The sequence below is a fragment of the Pelophylax lessonae genome (genome assembly GCF_965119305.1).
Source record: "Pelophylax lessonae genome assembly, contig: HAP1_SCAFFOLD_341, whole genome shotgun sequence".
Classification (NCBI taxonomy): Eukaryota; Metazoa; Chordata; class Amphibia; order Anura; family Ranidae; genus Pelophylax; species Pelophylax lessonae.
This window is the reverse complement of record NW_028120003.1, coordinates 103,893-125,370: the sequence shown is the minus strand read 5'-3', so window position 1 is coordinate 125,370 and position 21,478 is coordinate 103,893. Positions and strand designations below refer to the sequence as shown.

General features: G+C 44.6%; 1 protein-coding gene and 1 pseudogene across 2 annotated transcripts in view; both read right to left on the bottom strand.

Annotated features, from left to right (window-relative positions):
• LOC309543757 (uncharacterized protein) overlaps positions 1-21,478 on the bottom strand; it is a 116,222-nt gene that overhangs the window by 56,915 nt on the left and 37,829 nt on the right. Inside the window, exons 9-12 of the mRNA XM_082276197.1 lie at positions 12,934-13,031; positions 12,617-12,844; positions 12,331-12,537; positions 12,069-12,210 (exon numbers count right to left, since the gene is read on the bottom strand). Coding sequence (XP_082132323.1) covers positions 12,069-12,210; positions 12,331-12,537; positions 12,617-12,844; positions 12,934-13,031 — 675 coding nt within the window. The remainder of the gene's footprint in view (positions 1-12,068; positions 12,211-12,330; positions 12,538-12,616; positions 12,845-12,933; positions 13,032-21,478) is intronic.
• Positions 3,493-10,413, bottom strand: LOC309543754 (annotated as a pseudogene). The gene is made up of 2 exons: positions 10,365-10,413; positions 3,493-4,596 (listed from the first exon to the last, which is right to left on the bottom strand). The product of its transcript is annotated as an uncharacterized misc_RNA (transcript).

Sequence of the window (21,478 nt, the reverse complement as noted above, 5' to 3'; positions counted from 1 at the left end):
GCAGTAATCTACTGGCACTGACTCCAATCTACTGTCTACTATGTCTATATTTTTTTTCTAGCACTTTTGCACTGACTGCAGCACAGCGCAGTCAGTGCAAAACTGCTAGAAACAAATAGATAGACACACGTTAGACAGTGGATTGGACGGACTCAGTGGACTGGTGGACAGACACTACTACTACACTTTCAAATCAATACTCCCAGTTAAGTAGAACAATATTCTAGTGCAGAAAGCATAACATTTCGGCATGTTCACCAGTTAAACGGCTTCTTTTCTTTTCATAAATTGCTGCCACTTCACTAAAAACACGCTCACTTGGTACTGAGGAAGGAGGAGAAGAAAGGTATCTTCTAGCATGAGAAGCAAGTCTTTTGTAGCGTGCCTCATTTTCTTTCCACCACTGAAGAGAATCACTTCTTCTGTCAACTACTGGTTCCTTCAAATAGAGATGAAGTTCATCATCCAGGCTCATTATTGCTGATTCTGATAAATCCTCTACACGAGGCCACAATAAAACGCTAAACATTTCATCTATTTGACCACGATGAATTTTCTCTTCTGTCCGTTGTCTTTTAGGACATTTTTCTCCATTGCTTTGCCTTGGCCAATACATCATCAGAAGAGAAAGGATGGTTCTTGTATCGAGGATCCAAAAGACATGCAAGCACAACAGTTTTTTTCTCCTCATGCTTCCAAACCTTTTGGCGAGGCTGTCCCTCATGGCCTGCCTACATGCTTTGATGCCACGTGTGTTGGGTCCTTCATTCTGTTGAAGAAGCATCTTCAGGACTCTCACACATGGGAGGACAGAGGAAACAGATGAGTCGTAATGACTCACCTCCAGTGTCACTTCCTCAATGGGTACGAACATCTCTATATTGTTGGCTACTATGTCCCACTGATCTGCAGTAGGGCAAGAATGTCCTCCAAGTCCATATTCACCAGAATATATGGTGAGAGCTCGCTTCTGCTCCAGCATCCTCTGTAACGTGTAGTGTTGAGTTCCATTGTGTTGGAACAGCCTGTATCAGGTTGTTTTTGGGTAGGCCAAGGTCTTCCTGAATGCACCTCAGTCGCGGCTTGGCAAGAATAGAATGGTGGAAATGGCCTGCACACTTCTTCAGCATGGTAATAATGTCCAGCAAAGCTTTCTGGTTTGACAGACCATCATTTACCACCAGTTGGAGGGTGTTTGCCATGCAACTGAGGTCTGACACTTAAGAAGGCCGCAGAAGCTATCCCAGACTCCCAATGCGTGGAGTCGCGTGGCGCAACATACGCGATGACGTCACGGCAATATCGGTAACCGCCGGGGCCGATTCCAATATATCGGGGAAAGTGCACATCAGCCCCCAATATATTGTTGTTGCCGATAATCGGTCGATCCCTACTCCTAACTGCAGCCCAGGGGCCAGATTCCCTTTGCTTGCTTTTATCTGGCCCTTGGGGCACGATTTCTCCCACTGAAATCAATGATAAGGCAGAATTTCTCCCATTGTCACCAACGATTCGGCACTGCATTACTTTAACTGAAAATTGCGTGGTCGTGCAACGCTGTACCCAATAGAATTGATGTCCTTTTCCCCACAAATAGAGCTTTCTTTTGGTGGTATTTGATCACCTCTGCGGTTTTCATTTTTTGTGCTATAAACAAGAAAAGACGAATGATTTTGAAAAAAAAAAAATATATTTTTTACTTTCTGCCATTAAACATCCAATAAAAAAAATTTGAAAAATCAAATTTCTTCATCAGTTTAGGCCAATATGTGTTCTACTAAATATTTTTGGTAAATAAAAAATCCCAATAAGTGTTTATTGATTGGTTTGCACAAAAGTTATTGTGTATGAAAACGGTGGGATATTTTTATAGAATTAAAATTTCTTTAATTTTTTCTAGTACTGGCGGCAATCAGCGACTTATAGCGTGACTGTGACATTGCGGTGGACAAATCAGACAGCTAAGTGATACTCTTGTTGGGGACCAGTGACACCAATACAGTGATCAGTGCTAAAAAAATATGCACTGTCACTGTACTAATGACACTGGCAGGGAAGGGAATAACATCAGAGGCAATCAAAGGGTTAAATGTGTTCCTATGGAGGGCTTACTCACTGTGGGGGAGGTGCTATAACTGTGGGAAGGCAGAGATCCGTGTTCCTAGTTTTCTTGCCTTTTCTTGAAGCCAAACCCGAACACTTTAGTCACATACGGCAAAATATTATTTTTAAGGGGGAACACAGAACGGTGATCTCCCTTGTTTACATTGGCAGACCAGTGTTCTGCCTCTCTCGGGAACGACTGCTGGGTGGCAACGGACATTGTGTCCGCCAGACCTGCTGATTGGCTCCCGCTGGGCGCTGGTGGCACGTGTGCATGCCCCAGACCCGGAAATGCAGCTGACGTACAGCACATGGGGTGGTCAAAACAAAAAGTCTCCCTGATAAAGAGAGAGGCTATGACCTGGTGGATTGCATGGGGAACTCCTGGACCCAGCTGAGGACATTTGGACCTTAAGATTGAAGATGTGGTGGATGTCTCCTTTTGGTTTGGGAACTGTGGACAGAGAAGAACTCCTAGAACTCTTCTGGCCTTAGCTCAGTGAGATAGAGTTTGGAAGACTAATGTCATAGACAGGTTGCCAAAAAGTTTAGGGCTTTAGAAAGGACCTCCAATGGCTGTCAATGTGGTGCCTTCTCCACTCTCCATCTCACTAATAAAACCCCAATGGATGACTCTCTATCAACTGATCACATTCCAATCACCGATCATCTAATCATTGGTAAAAAAGAAGACTCGGCACAGAATATTGTACGAAGAGTTTTTATTGGACAAGATCAGAATAAGCGATTACCACACAGTAATGATATGAATAAAATAAAGCTTAAATCTTTTATAATAGAATTAACAAATGTGTCAAATGTATTAATAATCATACATTGGTTGGACCAATAAAAAGCCGGCTACTTCAATAAATCTAAAGGAGCAACAACATGAAGCAACCAATAAAAAGGAAGATAAAAGGGTTAACATAAGGGCTCCCAGCTGCCTGCCAACCCCACAGCGGGTCAGAGGGCGATGTGGGTGTAAACCAACCCCGAGTGCACTGTGGTGGTTTCACATTTGTTTATAGACTAAACAGTTCCACCCGTTACAATCCAGCATCCATTTCCCGTGGTACCAGCAGGGGGCGTACTCTGATGTTTCATTATATTTCCTTTATTTTTACACTTTCCCGTACTCTGAACATGGAAACTGAGCCTCTAATATAAGTGTGAATTCTTTGCCGATTGAAATGTACATAAGGAGTGAAACATTTCCCGCACTCTGAACATGAAATAGGATGCTCACCCGTATGAACTTTCTGGTTTCTAAGGAATAAACCTTTGTTTGGAAAACATTTCCCGCACTCGTAACATTAAAAAGGGCGCTCAGCTGTGTGTAAGTAGGTGTTCTTCCTTAGTAAAACATTTCCCGCACTCTGCACAAGATTAGAGATATTCTCCTATATGAACTTTCTGGTGTGTAACAAGTAAACATTTAAGTGCAAAACATTTCCCACACTCTGAACATGAATAGGGAGGATCACCTGTGTATTTTCTGATGCTTAAGAAGGTTTCCTTTATGATTAAAACATTTCCCGCACTGTGAACATGAATAGGGACGCTCACCTGTGTGTATTCTCTGATGGCTAAGTAGGTTTCCTTTATTATTAAAACATTTCCCGCACTCTGGACATGAATAGGCAAGCTCTCCTGTGTGTATTCTCTGATGCTTAAGAAGGCTTCCTTTTCGACTAAAACATTTCCCGCACTCTGAACATGAATAGGGAAGCTCACCTGTGTGTATTCTCTGATGCCTAAGAAGGTGTCCTTTACGAATAAAACATTTCCCGCACTCTGAACATGAATAGGGACGCTCACCTGTGTGTATTCTCTGATGGCTAAGAAGGTGTTCTTTATTACTAAAACTTTTCCCGCACTCTGAACATGAATAGGGACGCACACCTGTGTGTATTCTCTGATGTCTAAGAAGGCTTCCTTTCTCATTAAAACATTTCCCGCACTCTGAACATGAATAGGTACGCTCACCTGTGTGTATTCTCCGATGGCTAAGAAGGCTTCTTTTATGATTAAAACATTTCCCGCACTCTGAACATGAATAGGGAAGCTCACCTGTGTGTATTCTCTGATGGCTAAGAAGGCTTCCTTTTTCATTAAAACATTTTCCGCACTCTGAACATGAATAGGTACACTCATCTGTGTGTATTCTCCGATGGCTAAGAAGGCTTCTTTTATGATTAAAACATTTCCCGCACTCTGAACATGAATAGGGAAGCTCACCTGTGTGTATTCTTTGATGGCTAAGAAGGCCTTTTTTCTGAATAAAACATTTTCCGCACTCTGAACATAAATAGGGACGCTCACCCATGTGTATTCTCTGATGGCTAAGAAGACTTCCTTTGTGAGTGAAACATTTCCCACACTCTGAACATGAATAGGGACGCTCCCCTGTGTGTATTCTCTGGTGCTGAAGAAGGTATCTTTTTTGACTAAAACATTTCCCGCACTCTGAACATGACAATGAATTCTCTCCTGTATGGTATAAAGAAGATTCCCTGAGATGAGATGGTTTCCCGCACCCGTCGGCACTGTCAGATATTAGAGGACTATGTGAAGTATCAGGAGATTCCAATGATCTCCTCCAATGGTGAGGTCTGTCATGTATATTATGAGGAACGGGATTTTCTTCTGGAGAAGATGCCATGTCATTATCTTCTGTAGTCACATCTTCCTCCGATGTCCTTCTATTCCCACCACAGAGTCCGTCTGTCAGAAGACAAGAAAAATTACCAAAAGTTTTCCACACTCATATACACTGCTCAACACTTTATAATCAGAGTATAGCATCAAGTCAGGGAAACTCCTGGGATATTCATCTGGTCAAGTAGCAGAGGGGGTTGTTACCAACAGGTGCACTAGATGGGCAACAATGAGACGACCTCCAAAACAGGAATGGTTTTACAGGTGGAGGCCACTGACATTTTCCTACTCATCTTTTCTGAGTGTTTTTTTCTTTTAAATCAGAAAAAGTTTTATTATAAAGAAAGAAAAGTCCATTCCATTCGGTACACAATATTTCCGCTTTGTACAGTCATAGACACAGCGATCGTAACCTTCATATATAGTCACTCCCACATGTTTCCATTCCCCACCTCCACTGACTCCACCCACTCCCCCAACATATCACTGACTCCACCCACTCCCCCAACATCTCACTGACTCCACCCACTCCCCCAACATCTCCTTGGCCTGCGCCTTATCCCGTTCCCTACTGTTTATTCATTCCTAGGACTCGTCTTTTTTTTATTATTTTTATTGATTTTTAAACATAGAAGTAAAAATAACACAAAAAAACAGACAAGAAACAAACAAGGCAACCAAAACAACTCCCCATCCCCCCAACCTCAGTGCAATGCTCATGTACTACAATACTTATAGGAAAATGCAAAAGGAGAACCTCCCAGGAGAACCTCAATGCGGCAGTGCCTCCCCCACACAGACTCTCACCCAGGTCCATACCCCAACCTCCCCCACCCTCTCACCACTGCTTGTCGTCTGCTAGGCATAGACTTCATTTGTTACCTCCCTAAGTATCAGGGGACCTCAACTCACCCCTCTAAGGTGACCGTCACCTTCACCGGTGGCAGACCACAATCACCTCCGAGAAGAGTAGATAGCCTCTCAGTCCAACCCTGCCATATAACGCATCCTCTATTCAGGTATGTGGCTTTGTAAAATGGCAGCATCGTGTTCACTGGTGACTTCCAATACTCCACCGATGGCGCTTCGGTCTTCCTCCAATGTAGAAGAATAGCCTTGCCCGTATAGAACAGAGTAACCGACAATAAAATTCTTTGTGCTCCAAGAGGTGCCATTTCCTCCACCAAACCCAGCAAACACACTGTCAGCGTCAAAGGTACCCTCAATGTGGTCCTAGGACTAATCTTTGAAGTGTTAATTCTTGTGGACCAAGGCCAGGGGTATCCAACAACATGCCCCACAACTTTTTAAATTTACCCGGACATCCACGTCTTTTAAAGATGTAGCACCCTCCTAGTTAGGTGCTAGAGATTGAGTATAGTTTTTGGCTCTGTCTGCCTATCAGTGGAGCAGCAGGTAAATTCTATATTGCACTCTGCTGATCAGGGAGCAGGATCTGTGAGTTAGGTCTGCTCAGTGTGCCCAGTGTGTGATTCATCTGGTCTAAGGGAGTGTCCCCAGCTGATCCAATGGGGAGGCACATTGGATGCTCGAGGAAACCTGGCCAATAACACACAGGCTTTTGATACAGCCCCAGGGATTGGCACAGATGGGTTGTCTCTATGAATTGTGGGGCAGGGTATAAAAAGCCACGGGCACATGAGGTAGAGGTCTTTTGGCAGGAAGAAAAGGCCTGGAAGGAGGGTGGTGGCTGCTCCTCCTCTGCAGCAGTGGGTGATGGTCACAGGCCTGGTGAGCCAGTGGTGTGAGGCTGAACCCAGAGGTCCAGGAGAGCTGACTGGAGGAGTTGGGGCACTGTGAGAATCTGGAAAAACAGTATCGTGTTTACAGAAGATCTTGCCAAGGGACCACTCCGGAGTGTGTAGTCAGTGGACGGGTGTCAGCAAGTGCATAGAAAGGGGGTACTGGGGGAGTACCCTGAAGAGAAACACAAATAGGAACACTTACCTCAGCTTCATTCCTCAGCTTCAGTGACAGGATGAAGTAGTGGTCTTGCCACATTCTCAAGCTAGAAGTCCTCTGAATTGTGAATAGTTCAACAGTTGGGAGTATCCCACTCATCCCTTCTCCTATCCCAATATGAAATAAAACCACAAAAACAACTACCCCTAGACTGATCATTGAGTGAGCCAAGAACATAAAGTGTTAAGATCTCTGCAAGCAGTTGCTACAGGTAACCCAAGGGAATCCGTAAAGTGTGAAAATTCAGAAGTCCTCTAGGGGGCAGTGATACACCTTATATACCTTTCATTTATTCAAGTAGGCTCGGGGGGGGGGGGGTTCGAGGCCCGTCCCTTGACTCTTTACAACCACAACCCCACATAGGCAACACGCTCATTCATCCGGCTCCTTGCTGGTGAGCGTCTTAGCATTTTTTTGCTATCTCTTAGTAAATTGAGGCCTCTCTCTGTGGGATTTCCCCCTTCTCTTTCACTCTCTCATATTCTTTGCTTGCCTGACTTTCCTTTCTTCCTCTCTCATACCATCTTTGCCTCCCCTCTTTTTATCTCCATTCTCTTCATACCCCCGCCCCCCCTTTGCCCCCTATTACTTACCCTCCCCTACCTCTTCCTAACCTCACTTCCTAACCTTCCCCTCGCCCTTCTTAACACATGGATAACATCAGGATCCTCTCGATCAATGCTAAGGGACTTAACGTCCCAGAAAAGAGGCAAATTTTGTTAAACAATCTAACATTGATATCACCTTAGTACAGGAGACCCACTACAGGGATGACAAGCTTCCACTATTTAAGAACCGGTTTTTCCCCTTGGCCTAGCACTCTACTAACCCGGAGGCTAAATCAAAAGGAGCCTCTATCATTTTTTCTAGTACGGTACCATGGACACTGCGCGCATATTCTAAAATACCCCAATGGCCGATTTCTGTTTCTGAAGGGCGATGTTGGTGACGTCAGAGTGACTTTGACCACCTATTATGCTCCCAACAGCCAGCAGGATGCGTTCATTACTAGAGGTATGGAGAAGCTCCTGGAGTTCTCTGACGGTCAACTAACTAATGGGGGAGATTTTAATATCCCTCTGATTCCTTCGGAGGATACATCTCTGGGACCCTCCTCTGTCCCCCCCCTGGCGTCCGCAAACGTATTGCAAAGTCCCTCCATAGTGCACAATTGATAGATGTTTGGCGCCTGATGCATCCCAGAGAACGAGACTATTCTTTCTATTCCTCACCTCACCAACTATACTCTCATATAGACTATTTCTAGATGCCACATTGTCAACTACACGCGATCCGTGACTCTTTAATAAGTTCTATTACATGGTCCGACCATGCCCCTGTTATACTTTCAAAGGTCCAGAACCCAGATGTGGAGACTAAAAGAAAGCCTACTCCAGGATAAGACTGCGTTGACAGATGTTACGAAAGAATTAGACCATTTCTTCCAGACTAACACCATTGCAGATACTGACCCTGGAATCATTTGGGAGGCACACAAGGCTGTGATTCATGGGGTGCTCATAAAGCATGGCTCCTGGATCAAAAAACAGCGTACAGCACAACTAGACTCCTTACTCCAAGCTTTACATGTGTTGGAGTCCTATCACAAACACGCTCTGTCACTCTGCTCAGAGGTAGAACCTATGACTCTACGTAAGCAAATTAATGACCTTTTACTTTACAAAGCTAAGGCAGCCATGCAAATTTGTCGAAAAATGTCATATGAGTCGGGAAATACGTGTGGCAGACTATTGGCTAGATCCCTCCGAGAAGAAACCTATTATCTCCCGCACAAGTCAAAAAGCCACATTACCTAGACATATCACACAAGAATTTAAATCCTTCTATGCCTCGCTCTATAACTTGCAACCCCCAACCCCCAACAGACCCATATAGAGGAATACCTGCTCTCTTTCCAGATGCCCTAGTTGACCAACAGTGAGAGTAAATCCCTAGAGGATCCCATCACCTTGGCTGAACTAAAACAGGCCATAGGTGGTTCCAAAGTGGGGGAAGGCCCCGAGACCGGATGGGTTTACCATACAATATTATAAAACACTCTTGCCGCCACTTGGACAGTTTATGGGTGACATGTTTAATACATGGGGCTCTGGGACATATATCCCCAAGGAGACTTTACAAGCTCACATTTCAGTCATCCTTAATGAGGGAAAAGATCTCACCTCCTGTAGTAGCTACTGACCCATTTCCTTGCTAAATGTCGATCTTAAACTGTTCACCAAAATCCTAGCAACTAGGATCCAACAACATCTGACGCAACTGATCCATTTGGATCAAGTTGGATTTGTGCCTACACGTGAGGCAGAGGATAACACAACCATGGTCCTCAACCTCCTACATGTCATCACCAAGACCCGCACACCCTGTGTCCTCCTAAGCACAGACACCGAGAAAGCCTTTGATTGAGTATATCGGCATTTTATGTTTGCAGTACTTTGACATGTTGGCATCGGCAACACCATGCTAAATTGGATCTCACAGATCTATTCTGCCCCTGCCGTCCAGGTTAAGGCAAATGGTGTCTTATCGGACTAGTTCAAAATTAGGAATGGGACAAGACAGGGGTGCCCTCTGTCACCCTTACTCTTCGCATTATCACTAGAATCCTTTTTATGTAGAATACGCCTCCACCCGGATATCTCAGGCATGACTGTTGGGGGTGACCCAGCAGAAAATATCAGCGTATCCAGAAGACATGGTATTTTCCCTCATGAATCCCATAATTTCTCTACCGAATCTTCTTCACGAGTTTGAGGCATATGGCACTCTGTCCAATCTAAATATCAACTTTACTAAATCTGAAGCTATGGGAGTAGGCTTATCAAACCCCCTCCTCCACCAACTGCAATTGCATTTTAAGCTAAAATGGACGAACTCAGCGCTGAAATACCTGGCCACTCTCATACCACCCAAATTTTCACACATCTTCACGCTCAACTTTCTCCCCCTCCTAAAGAAAGTCCACATTCTATAAGATAAATCGAAATCTGGTCTCCATTCATGGTTTGGAAGATGCAACATTATTAAAGTCTGCATACTCCCTAAGTTCCTATACCTCTTTCAAGCACTTCCGATATTCATCCCTTCGCATTACTTTAAACAAGAGGACACCCTAATAGTGGATTTTATCTGGGCATGTAAGCGACGTAGGCTATGTAGGAGACTGCTCTTGCTTAAACAAATAGGTCGAATGGCAGTGCCGGACGTATGCAAGTACTATCAGGCTACACAATTGGGGAGACTCAGACTGGTGTCGTCATGGTGAAGCCAAGCTTTGGCACAGACTAGAACAGGCCCAATGCGACATACCCCCCCATAGAGCTCCATCGTGCCACCATTCACTACCAGACTCCATAAGACGCCATCCCCTCATAGGTCACATGATAAGAACCTGCTCTAAATTATTCACACAACTTTCACTTTTCCCGACGCATTCGCCACTGACACCCATACTGGGGAATCCCCAGTTTACCCCGGGCTACCAAGATAAAACATTCAGGACCTTGATGGAGTCAGGCTATTTCCAAGCCTCCCATTTTTCAACATCATCTAGTTGGCCTGCACTCAAAGACCTCATGGACTCCTCGGGACCCTACCGTCTAGATTTCTGAAGGGCATTGCAACTTCATAATTTCTTAAACTCATTGCCACCTCCCAGTGAACGCAACACACAACTTACACCCTTCGAAGAACATTGCTCTCAAGACAGAATACTGACACAGGTATTATCCACGACCTATGCATTACTGATCACACCCCAGGGGACTTACTAACCCCCATTTTTAGCTAAGAGGGAACGGGATTTAGACTGTACCTTTATCCAGACCAACAAAATCACATCATTCCATTTACATTTACATCATCCATCTGCACGTAAATACAACAAACCAACTTCAAACTCCATACAAGGTGGTACCGCACGCCGTCAAGGTTGAGCAGATTCTTCCCCACACTCACTGATCAGTGCTGGAGATGCCAGGAAGGGCCGGGGGACACTCCTACATGATTTTTGGTTGTGTCCTAAACTAGCGGAGTTCTGGAAGACAGTACATGAAATGTCTCAGAGGTTTATAAACCGACCGCTCCCCAATGACCCTGCTCTCCTCCTTCTCCATGCCTCTAACATCCCGTCCCAGACCTATAAAAGTTCTGTCATTCGTCACCTTCTAAATGCTGCTAAAATGTGCATCCCTCTTAAATGGAAAAACACACAGACCCTGACTGTTGGCATGTGGCTCAAAAAGGTCAAAGAAATAAAAAGAATGGAAAACCTTGTTCTCTCGACACGTCCCCAACACGAACAATATACCAAAACCTGGGGTCAATGGAATATATTTGTCCTCTCTAATGAAGGCTGCTCTTTCATTAAGGGAGGCAATACTAAAGAGACCTGATGTTGAGTTTGGGGGAGCTCTAAAATATTGGTGGAAAGTATTGCTGATGTAGGGCCATAGCTTTACCAATGCTAACCCTCCTACACCCCCCCCCCTTCCACACCTCCTTACCCCTTCCCCCCTCATCCCACCTACTTATCCTCTTCTGCCTCTCTCTAGGTTTCTTTTACTTCCCTCTCTCTTTCCACTACTTATTCGCTTACTTCTTCCTTCTTCTTCTATACGTTATGCAAAACTGGAACAGACAACTCCGGGTACTTTCTAGTCCTGCATAACTCCTCCCATTAGAGGAATTGTAGAACACCTCTTATTCTACGACCGATGTAGATCTCAACCTTATAACTGAATTGTCTTCCATGTTGTAATACACTGTCTCAGCATATGTTCTATAAGGAATGTTACTGTTTATTATGCCTAGAAGTTGTCTTTTATATAAATAAAAGAATTGAAAAAAAAAAAAAAAGAGATCTGACATGGATCAATGATACAACCTTACCCAACCAAACATCACTAAGTAATAATGCTATTGAAATTATGACAATGTTATTGTTGGGAACATGACGTTATATTGAGGATTGGAGATGGACCTTTCATATGGTGTACAGTATCTCCTCCTCATTTGTTTGGAACAAGACATTAGACTCAGGCATGGGGCAGAAGACCCAAAACTCATAACCTAGGTGCCTATATCATGCACATTTTTTTTGTCAGCCGAATCCCAGAATCTCCATAAATCCAGTCTAGATACAAAAATTATCAGAGAGAAATACAGGAATACAGGATGGGGAACACAGCTCAGGAAAGTGACCAGGGGATTACAGGCTGATATCACCCAGTCCCCGCCCTACTCTGGACCAATCAGTGAGCAGTATGGGTGGAGGAATGTATTTACTGTTAATGACCCACCTGTGCTGATCTCTGTAGGAGTGTCCTCCTCTATAAATGTCCCCGTTATTCCATCCTCCTCCATAGACTGCTGATCATCCCTCACATACATCTCTTCTTCTTCTGCTTTAACCTCAAATTCTATATCGATTGGATCTCCACTCTAAACCAAGAAAATGAAAGAATATCATCTGTAAAATATAAGCTTTATTATTGTGACATCACATAAAAATACACACATTGTCTCCATGAGTCTGTGTTTTATAATCTCTGTCTCACCAACCTTGTAACAGTGGGGGATGGTGTGACCTTCCTGTGTTGAATCCCGGGAATACAGAGGACGGGGACATCTCTCTGGTGGGTTCCTGGTATTAGGTGGCTCCATCAGATCCTTGTGTCCTTCTGAAAACTCCTCCATCACTCCATACTCCTCATCCTCCTCTTTATACTCTTCTTTAACATCAATATTATCATCCCCGAGGATTCCACTCTGAATAAATAATAAAACATTTCTTGTAACAAATATACTGTATATAAATCAGAACTACCAATAATTGTCACTCATCTACCTGATGATGGTGGGGGATGGTGTGACCTTCCTGTGTGGAATCCCGGGAATACAGAGGACGGGGACATCTCTCTGGTGGGTTTCTGTAGCTGGATGACTCCACCATGGTGTCCTGGTACAGATCTTTGTGTTCTTTTAGAAACTCTGACTCCTCCATCACCCCATCCTCATCATCCTCCTCTTTTATCTCTTCTTTAACCTCAACTTTAGAATCTCTCATGTTTCCACTCTGAATATATAATAAAAATGACATCAATGGTAACAATGCAGATAATGTACAGATCCTAACGATACTATCAGTGATTGTTCCTCATCTACCTGATGATGGTGAGGGATGGTGTGACCTTCCTGTGTGGAATCCCGGGAATACAGAGGACGGAGACATCTCTCTGGTGGGTTCCCATTACTGGATCCATCTGTAGGAAACACACACACTGACTGAATACATTGTTTCTATGTGTTTATCAGATGATGGGGGATCTATGTGGAGCCTCCGTACTGCTCTCTCCTTTACAATAAAGTCTCCTCTTACCCGGTGATGTGAGGGGCGGCTGATTTTCCATCATGAAGTCTTGGTAGAAATGGGTCTACAGATCCTCAAACATCAATCCATATACCCAAACAGTTTTTGTATTTAGTGGCCATCACTCACCTGTGCTGATGTCTGGAGAAGATTCCTCCTCTTTAACTTTGTCCATCATCCCAACCTCTTCCCTGAACTGCTGATCATCCCTCACATACGTCTCTTCTTCCTCTTTAACCTCATCTTTTATATCTATCAGATTGTCATTCTAAACAAACAAAATAGCAGGGAATGGTTTCTTTAAAATGTGAGCACAAATAACCTTATACCTAAAAGTGGAATATATTTTCATACAGTCAGATCACTTTTACGATCTCGACATTCATCTTCACCTACCTGATGATGGTGGGGGATGGTGTGACCTTCCTGTGTGGGATCCAGGGAATACAGAGGACGGGGACATCTCTCTGGTGGGTTCCCATTACTGGATCCATCTGTAGGAAACACACACACTGACTGAATACATTGTTTCTATGTGTTTATCAGATGATGGGGGATCTAGGTGCACCCTCCGTACTGCTCTCTCCTTTACAATAAAGTCTCCTCTTACCCGGGGATGTGAGGGGCGGCTGATTCTCCATCATGATGTCCTTGTAGAGATCCTTGTGTCCTTCTAAGAATCTTCTGAGAATCCTCCTCACCTCTCCGGTCAGGTCTGTGTTTTATTAATAGAGATAAGAGCAATATCATGAGAGAAGCGAGAGAAACCAAGGTGACAGCATAGGGTCTGGGTGAAGAGTGGGGGACAGAAGCGTCAAATATGGGGTGTGAGGAGTGGAGATCTGCAATGTTGAATAAGGGAATGAGGACTTATCCCAAAATCCATCAGCCCTTGTTTCATTTCAATGTCAGTTACTATGCACGTCCGGGAGGGGTTTGACCCCACCTTTCTGGTCCAGTTGACCATGTTCATTCTCCAACCAATGTAACATTTTTGACGAAACAATGTTTATGATGTTGTTGTCAGATTGCACTCTCTCATTTTTTCCTGATGTGCCTTAACTCTGTTTATACTGCAACCTCTTGTTAAATAAAGAAAAAAAAAAAAAAATGAGGGAATGAGGAGTGGGGGACAACAGTGTCAGTGGGGGTTGTGGAATATAGGTGAGCAGTGTGGGAAGGGGGATGAGGAGAGGGGAACAACAGTGTTGGATGAGGAACAAGAAGTAGGGAAGAGGGGTGATAGATGGGGGTAAGGAATGGTGGACAGCGCTGTTAGATAGGGGGTGAGGTGCGGGGGGACAGCGGTGTTAGATGAGAGGTGAGGAGTGGGGACAGCGGTGTTAGATGAGAGGTAAGGAATGGGGGACAGCGGTATTAGATGGGGGGGGGTGAGAAGTGGGGACAGGGGTGTTAGATGGGGGGTGAGGTGCGGGGGGACAGCGGTGTTAGATGAGAGGTGAGGAATGGGGGACAGCGGTGTTAGATGGGGGGGTGAGAAGTGGGGACAGTGGTGTTAGATGGGGGGTGAGGAGCGGGGGACAGCGGTGTTAGATGGGGGGTGAGGAGTGGGGACAGCAGTGAGTGATAGGGAGTGAGGAATGGTGGACAGTGGTGGTAGATGGGGGTGAGGAGTGGGGACAGTGGTGTTAGATGGGGGTGAGGAGCGGGGGACAGTGGTGTTAGATGGGGGGTGAGGAGTGGGGACAGCAGTGATTGATATGGAGTGAGGAATGGTGGACAGTGGTGGTAGATGGGGGTGAGGAGTGAGGGACAGCAGACATAGATGGGGGTGAGGAGCGGGAGACAGCGGTGATAGATAGGGAGAGAGGAATGGTGGACAGTGGTAGTAGATGGGGGGAGTGAGGGAACAACAGTGTTAGATGGGGGGTGAGTAATGAGGGACAGCGGTGTTAGATGGGGATGAGGAATGGGGAACAGTGGTGTTAGATGGGGGTTGAGGAGCGGGGGACAGCGGTGTTAGATGGGGGTGAGGAGTGGGGGACAGCGGTGTTAGATGGGGGGTGAGGCGTGTGGGCCCAGTTGGTGTTGGGGCAGAGGACGGAATTAATGTTAGTAGTGACGAGGGAGGAAAGCTGCTGAATATTTCCAAAGGTGAGTGTCGGGGTCACCCCGAGCTCTTCCTCTTCCAAAGAAAGATTATGAGTACCTCGGCTCTGCCTGGTGAGGGCGCTACAGGAGAGCTGGAGGAAGTTTTGCTGCTCATCCTACTTATGTGATTTCACCGGGGCACTGCAATCTGATTCTCAGTGTTATGAGCTCCACTGTTTCTGTTCCTCCGGCATAAAAAGGAAGGAGACATTTTTCTTTATGTAATTAAAGATTATATATAGAAAATAATATCTTATTACCTCTGCCACTTCCAGCTACGTCTCCTCTCTTCTTCCTCCCGACTGGCCTCTGAAATTCCTATTTATATCTGACATCGCTTCCTCTGTGGACCTACATCACTTCCTGTCAGTATCTTACATCACTTCCTGTCTGTGCGTTCCATCTGAGAGAAGTCAGGTCACCATATTGTGGACCATATTGGGATTTTTGTACTTAGCGTTCTTACGGTGATTGCATTTGTTCCTCGCAGCAAAACAGTTAAGGTACTCTCGGAGATGTTTTGGTTATTTGCTCTAACAGGTAACTTTTAGGACCGGCCTTCAGGGTGTTCTCCCTTCATCTTCCTCCGAACAGTATCAGCATTTCTTGCTAGAAAACTACTTAGAACCCCCAAACATTATACATTTTTTTTTATTTTAGCAGAGGCCAAAATGGCAGTCATTGTAATTTTTTATATCAAGCGGTTTTGCAAATGCAATTTTTTGGGGAAAATACACTTTAACCATTACCCCAAATGGACGTACCCATATCTCTTTGGGGTTCAGTGGTAATAGTGGGGTGGTGGGTGCACCTAAGGGCATCATCCCGGTATCATTTTGTTCAGCCAGCGATTCTGTACAACGCAGAAGTGATCTGAGTGGATAATTAGCAACTCGATCACTTCTGCGGGTGATGGAAGGAGGTTCCACCCCCTTCCCACCGCCTCTCCCGGGCTCTCCGGTCCCATCGCGGAGGTCGGGAGCGATGTGGCCAGTGGTGATGGTTGCCCTGTACACAAAGATAGGAACTGACATCATTCCCCTCGCTCTGTAACCCTGGAGACCAGGAGCGGCGAGTATTCCCCACTTCTGGTTCTGCCCCTTTGTTTACCTGGACATCCAATCTCAGTCTGTTCGGCTGCAGGGGGGACCAGAGGAGAGATTTGGAGCTCTAATAGACCCCTGATCTCCCCATTAAGAGGACCTGTCATGCCCTATTCCTATTACAAGGGATGTTTACACTCCTTTTAATGGGAATAACCGTGATAAAAAAAAAATTAAAGTGAAAGTGTGAAAAAAAAGGAAATAAATAGAAAAAATTTAATAAAATAAACAATAAAAAAAAAAAATGAAAGCGCCCCCGTCCCCGTGTACTTGCACGCAGCAGTGAACGCTTATGTACATCGCGTCCATTTATGTAAACGGCGTTCAAACCTCACATGTGAGATATCACCACGAACGTTAGAGCTAGAGCAATAATTCTAGCTCAAGACCTCCTCTGTAACTCTAAACTAGTAACCCGTAAGAATGTTTAAAATGTCACCTATGGAGATTTTTAAGTACAGAAGTTTGGCGCCATTTCCCGAGTGTGCGCAATTTTAAAGTGTGACATGTTAGGTATCTATTTCCTCGGCGTAACATCATCTTTTACATTGTAATAAAAAAATTGGGCTAACTTCAGTGTTTCTTTTTTTTTTTTAATTGTTGAAACAGTGCCAGAATAGACCAGGTATGGAAGTGGTTAAAATTACGCAAAGTACGATACTTAAAAATCTCCATAGGCGACGCTTAAAAAGCCTTCACAGGTTACCTGTTTAGAGGTACAGAGGAGTTCTAGTGCTAGTATTATTGCTTTCGCTCTAACGTTCTCTGTGATACCTCACATGTGTGGTGCGATTACCGTTGCATGACTTACGTATGCGTTCGCTCCTGTGCACAAGCACCGCGCAGGGATGGGGTCTCTTCAAATTTTTATTTTTACACTGTCCCTTTAATTTTTTTTGATCACTTCTACTCCTATTACAAATAATGTAAACATCCCTTGTAATAGAAATAAGGATGACAGGTCCTCTTTATGGAGACATCTGGGGTCAAAAAGACCCCAAATCTCTTCCTTAACTCTAAAAGTAAAAGATAAAAAAAAAGATTTACTTCCAGCCTTGACCAGAACTCATGTTATGACGTTGCTCCGTTCCTCCAAGGTCATAGAGGCGATCAAAGAGTATCCACTCTTTGATCGTCTATGAGAGCAGCCAGCCGGACCATCGGATCATTTTCCAGGCAAAAACGGTAAGCCCAATAACACCGGCAAGCACCAGGAGGGGGAGGAACATCCCTTCCCGCTGCTTCGGAAAGCTCATGAACCGCTCGGAATGGTTTCATGAGAAAGCCAGCCGCCAGCTGGAAAAACCAATACAATGATAGCTTCAGCCATAACCCTGGTAAACCACAATGTATACAATGAGAACACCAACAATGGGGACCCCAAATGACACAAATGATGGGGCACAATTCCTCCCACTAACACCAATGATGGGGCACAATTCATCCCACTAACACCATTGATGGGGCACAATTCATCCCACTAACACCAATGATGGGGCACAATTCATCCCACTAACACCAATGATGGGGCACAATTCATCCCACTAACACCAATGATGGGGCACAATTCCTCCCACTAACACCAATGATGGGGCATGATTCCTCTCAATGAAACCAAAGATGGGGCATTGTTTTTTTCCCACTGATAGGACCCTTTCTGCTCCCAATGGCCACAGTCTAGCCCCTCCCTAAAATCTGAAGGACAGTAAACTGGCTCTTTTGTTTATAAAGTTTGGCGACCACACCCCCCCCCCCCGGTCTAGAAAAACGCTACTATGAGCTCCAGACTTCTCATGCAGAAGCAAAAAATTGGGTGACCCTTGGACTGAAGAGTCCGAGCCTGGGAAAAGAGAGTTTGAAATTTCTCTTGGGGAACAAAAACTCTGGCCTGAGCTCTGTTTAGGATGAGACCCAGATATTCCAAGCCATGAGTTGGTTCCAGTGCTGAGATCTGAAGGTTCGGGATTCAGTTGAACCTTTGCAATGGCAGGACAGTTCTAGTTATGCTGTCAGCTAGAACATGAGTGAATGGAGGTCTTCCAGACTTCCCACAATGGGAATGCCCTGGGAGAGCAGCAAGGCTAGGCCAGGCAGGCAGGCAGGGCCAGTGCCTGGGTGAACACTCAAAGTGCATATTCCCTATTTCTGAGTAGGATTCCTGAGCCTCCAGTTCAGGGACAACCTGATTTTCTTGTACGAAAGTTTTTATTAAAGGAAAAGCATAAACATACATCAGAGCAAGGTATGTACGTACAATGGGAAAAATGGAACATATATAACAGATAGCAGCAAAACAAAATGCAAACATAAGGCGTGAGCTAACATTCAATGCTGTAAACTAGATAGAATTTGTCAGCAAAAATTAGTAAAGCGGGGACCAAAAGGCCCCCAGTGACACATAGTGCAAACAACAACAGGTGGAGCAGGTGGTCTGAAATCTAGAAGGGGCAACATTCGAAATCCAGGGATCCCACACCTTGAGAAATTTGTCATGAGAATCAGAGGCTATAGCGATCAGTTTTTCATTGATTAGGATATCATTCATACGATTTTTGACCACCTCAAAACTAAGCAACGGGGTCTTCCAGGAGCGGGCTATTGTCAATTTCGTAGCAGTAAACAAATGCTGGACCAACTGGCGTTGCCTACGGGATAGGTCTGGTATAGGTTTGCATAAAAGCGCCTCATACGGGTCCCTTTTCAAAGTGACCTAAAAAATATTACGGAGCAAAGCACTGAAGGACAGTAAACTGGCTCTTTGTTTAGAAAGTTTGGAGACCCCTTGATCTAGAAGAACTCTACAATGAGCTCCAGAACTCTCATTCAAAGGCAAAAAGTTGGGTGACCCTTGGACTGAAGAGTCCAAGCCTGGGAACAGAGAGTTTAAAGTTTCTCTTGGGGAAAAAAACTCTGGCTTGAGCCGTGTTTAGGATGAGACTCAGATATTCCAAGTGATGAGTTGGTTCCAGTGCTGAGTTCTGAAGGTTCAGGACCCAGTAAACCTTCTCAATGCCAGGACAGTTCTAGCGATGCTGTCAGCCAGAATCTAAGCTAATGGAGGTGTTCCAGATGTCCCACAATGGGGATGCCCTGGGAGCACAGCAAGGCTAGCCCTGGGGGCCAGTGCCTTGGTGAACACTCAAAGTGCAAAAGAGAAGATGAAGCAGAGAAGATGAAGCAGAGAAGCTGAAGACTCACAGCAAAGTGGAAGAATTGCTTGTGGGCCAGAAAAAAAAGGAACATTCAAGTATCCATCCTTGATGTCCAAAGTGTTTAGAAAGTCTCATTGATTATACAGGTATTGGCAGGAAGTGTTAGATAAGCGAAATTCTGTATATGATATTGTGCTGACTGTGGATCCAGTTCTATTTCTTCTGGGGTGCGTAGATTCTCCACAATTGGTCATGACCAAGTAGTGGCTATTATGAGATCACTTTTTTACAGTGAGGGTATAAAGTATTTGATCCCCTGCTGATTTTGTACATTTGCCCACTGACAAAAAAATTATCAGTCTATATTTTAATAGTCGGTTTATTTTACCAGTGAGAGACAGAAAAACAACAAAAATGTCCAGAAAAACCCATTTCAAAAAGTTATAAATTGATTTGCATTTTAATGAGTGAAACCATGACTTGGTACTTGGTGGCAAAAGCCTTGTTTGCACACATCTCAGGAGGGATTTTGTCCCACTCGTCTTTGCAGATTCTATCCAAGTCATTAAGGTTCCAAGGCTGAGGTTTGATAACTCAAACCTTCAGCTCCCTCCATATATTTTCTATGGGATTAAGATCTGGAGACTGGCTAGGCCACTCCAGGACCTTAATGTGCTTCTTGAGCCACTCCTTTCTTGCCTTGGCCGTGTGTTTTGGGTCATTGTCATGCTGGAATACCCATCATCCATGACCCATTTTCTATGCCCTGGCTGAGGGAAGGAGGTTCTCATTCAAGATTTGACGGTACATGGCCCCGTCCATTGTCCCTTTTGAGGCGATGATGTGTCCTGTCCCCTTTGCAGAAAAACACCCCCAAAGCATAATGTTTTCACCCCCATGTTTGACGGTGGGGATGGTGTTCTTGGGGTCATAGGCAGCATTACTCCTCCTCCAAACATGGTGAGTTGAGTTGATGCCAAAGAGTTTGATTTTGGTCTCATCTGACCACAACACTTTCACCCAGTTCTCCTCTGAATCATTCAGATGTTCATGAGCAAACTTCAGATGGGCTGTACATGTGCTTTCTTGAGCAGGGGGACGCTGCAGGATTTCAGGCTTTCACCACTTAGTGTTTTACCAATTGTTTTCTTGGTGACTATGGTCCCAGCTGCCTTGAGATCATTGACAAGATTCTCCTGTGTAGTTCTAGGCTGATTCCTCACGGTTCTCAGGATCATTGAAACTTCACAAGGTGAGATATTGCATGGAGCCCCAGACCGAGGGAGACTGACAGTTATTTTGTGTTTCTTCTATTTGTGAATAATCGCACCAACTGTTGTCATCCTCTCACCAAGCTGCTTGGCGATGGTCTTGCAGTCCACCCCAGCCTTGTGTAGGTCTACAATCTTGTTCCTGACATCCTTGGACAGCTCTTTTTTTGGCCATGGTGGAGAGATTGGACTCTGATTGCTTCTGTGGACAGGTGTCTTTTATACAGGTAACAAGCTGAGATTAGGAGCACTCCCTTTAAGAGAGTGCTCCTAATCTTACCTCGTTACCTGTATAGAAGACACCTGGGAGCTGAAAATCTTGCTGATTCATAGGGGATCAAATACTTATTTCACTCAATAAAATGTAACTTAATTTATAACTTTTTTGAAATGTGTTTTTCTGGATATTTTTGTTGTTTTTCGGTCTCTCGCTGTTAAAATAAACCGACCATTAAAATTATAGACTGGGCATTTCTTTGTCAGTGGGAAAATGTACAAAATCAGCAGGGGGTTAAATACTTTTTTCCCTCATTATAGCCAGTAAGCTGATTGCCTCACGTTAGATTTCACCCAGTCCTCCTACCCTCGGAGACTGGATCTGGGAAATGGATAAACGAATGTTTGAGGCATATACTCATGCTCAATGTAATGCCTCCCGTAATTTTAAAAAAGAGTTGAAGAAATGGAAGGATGCATCATGTT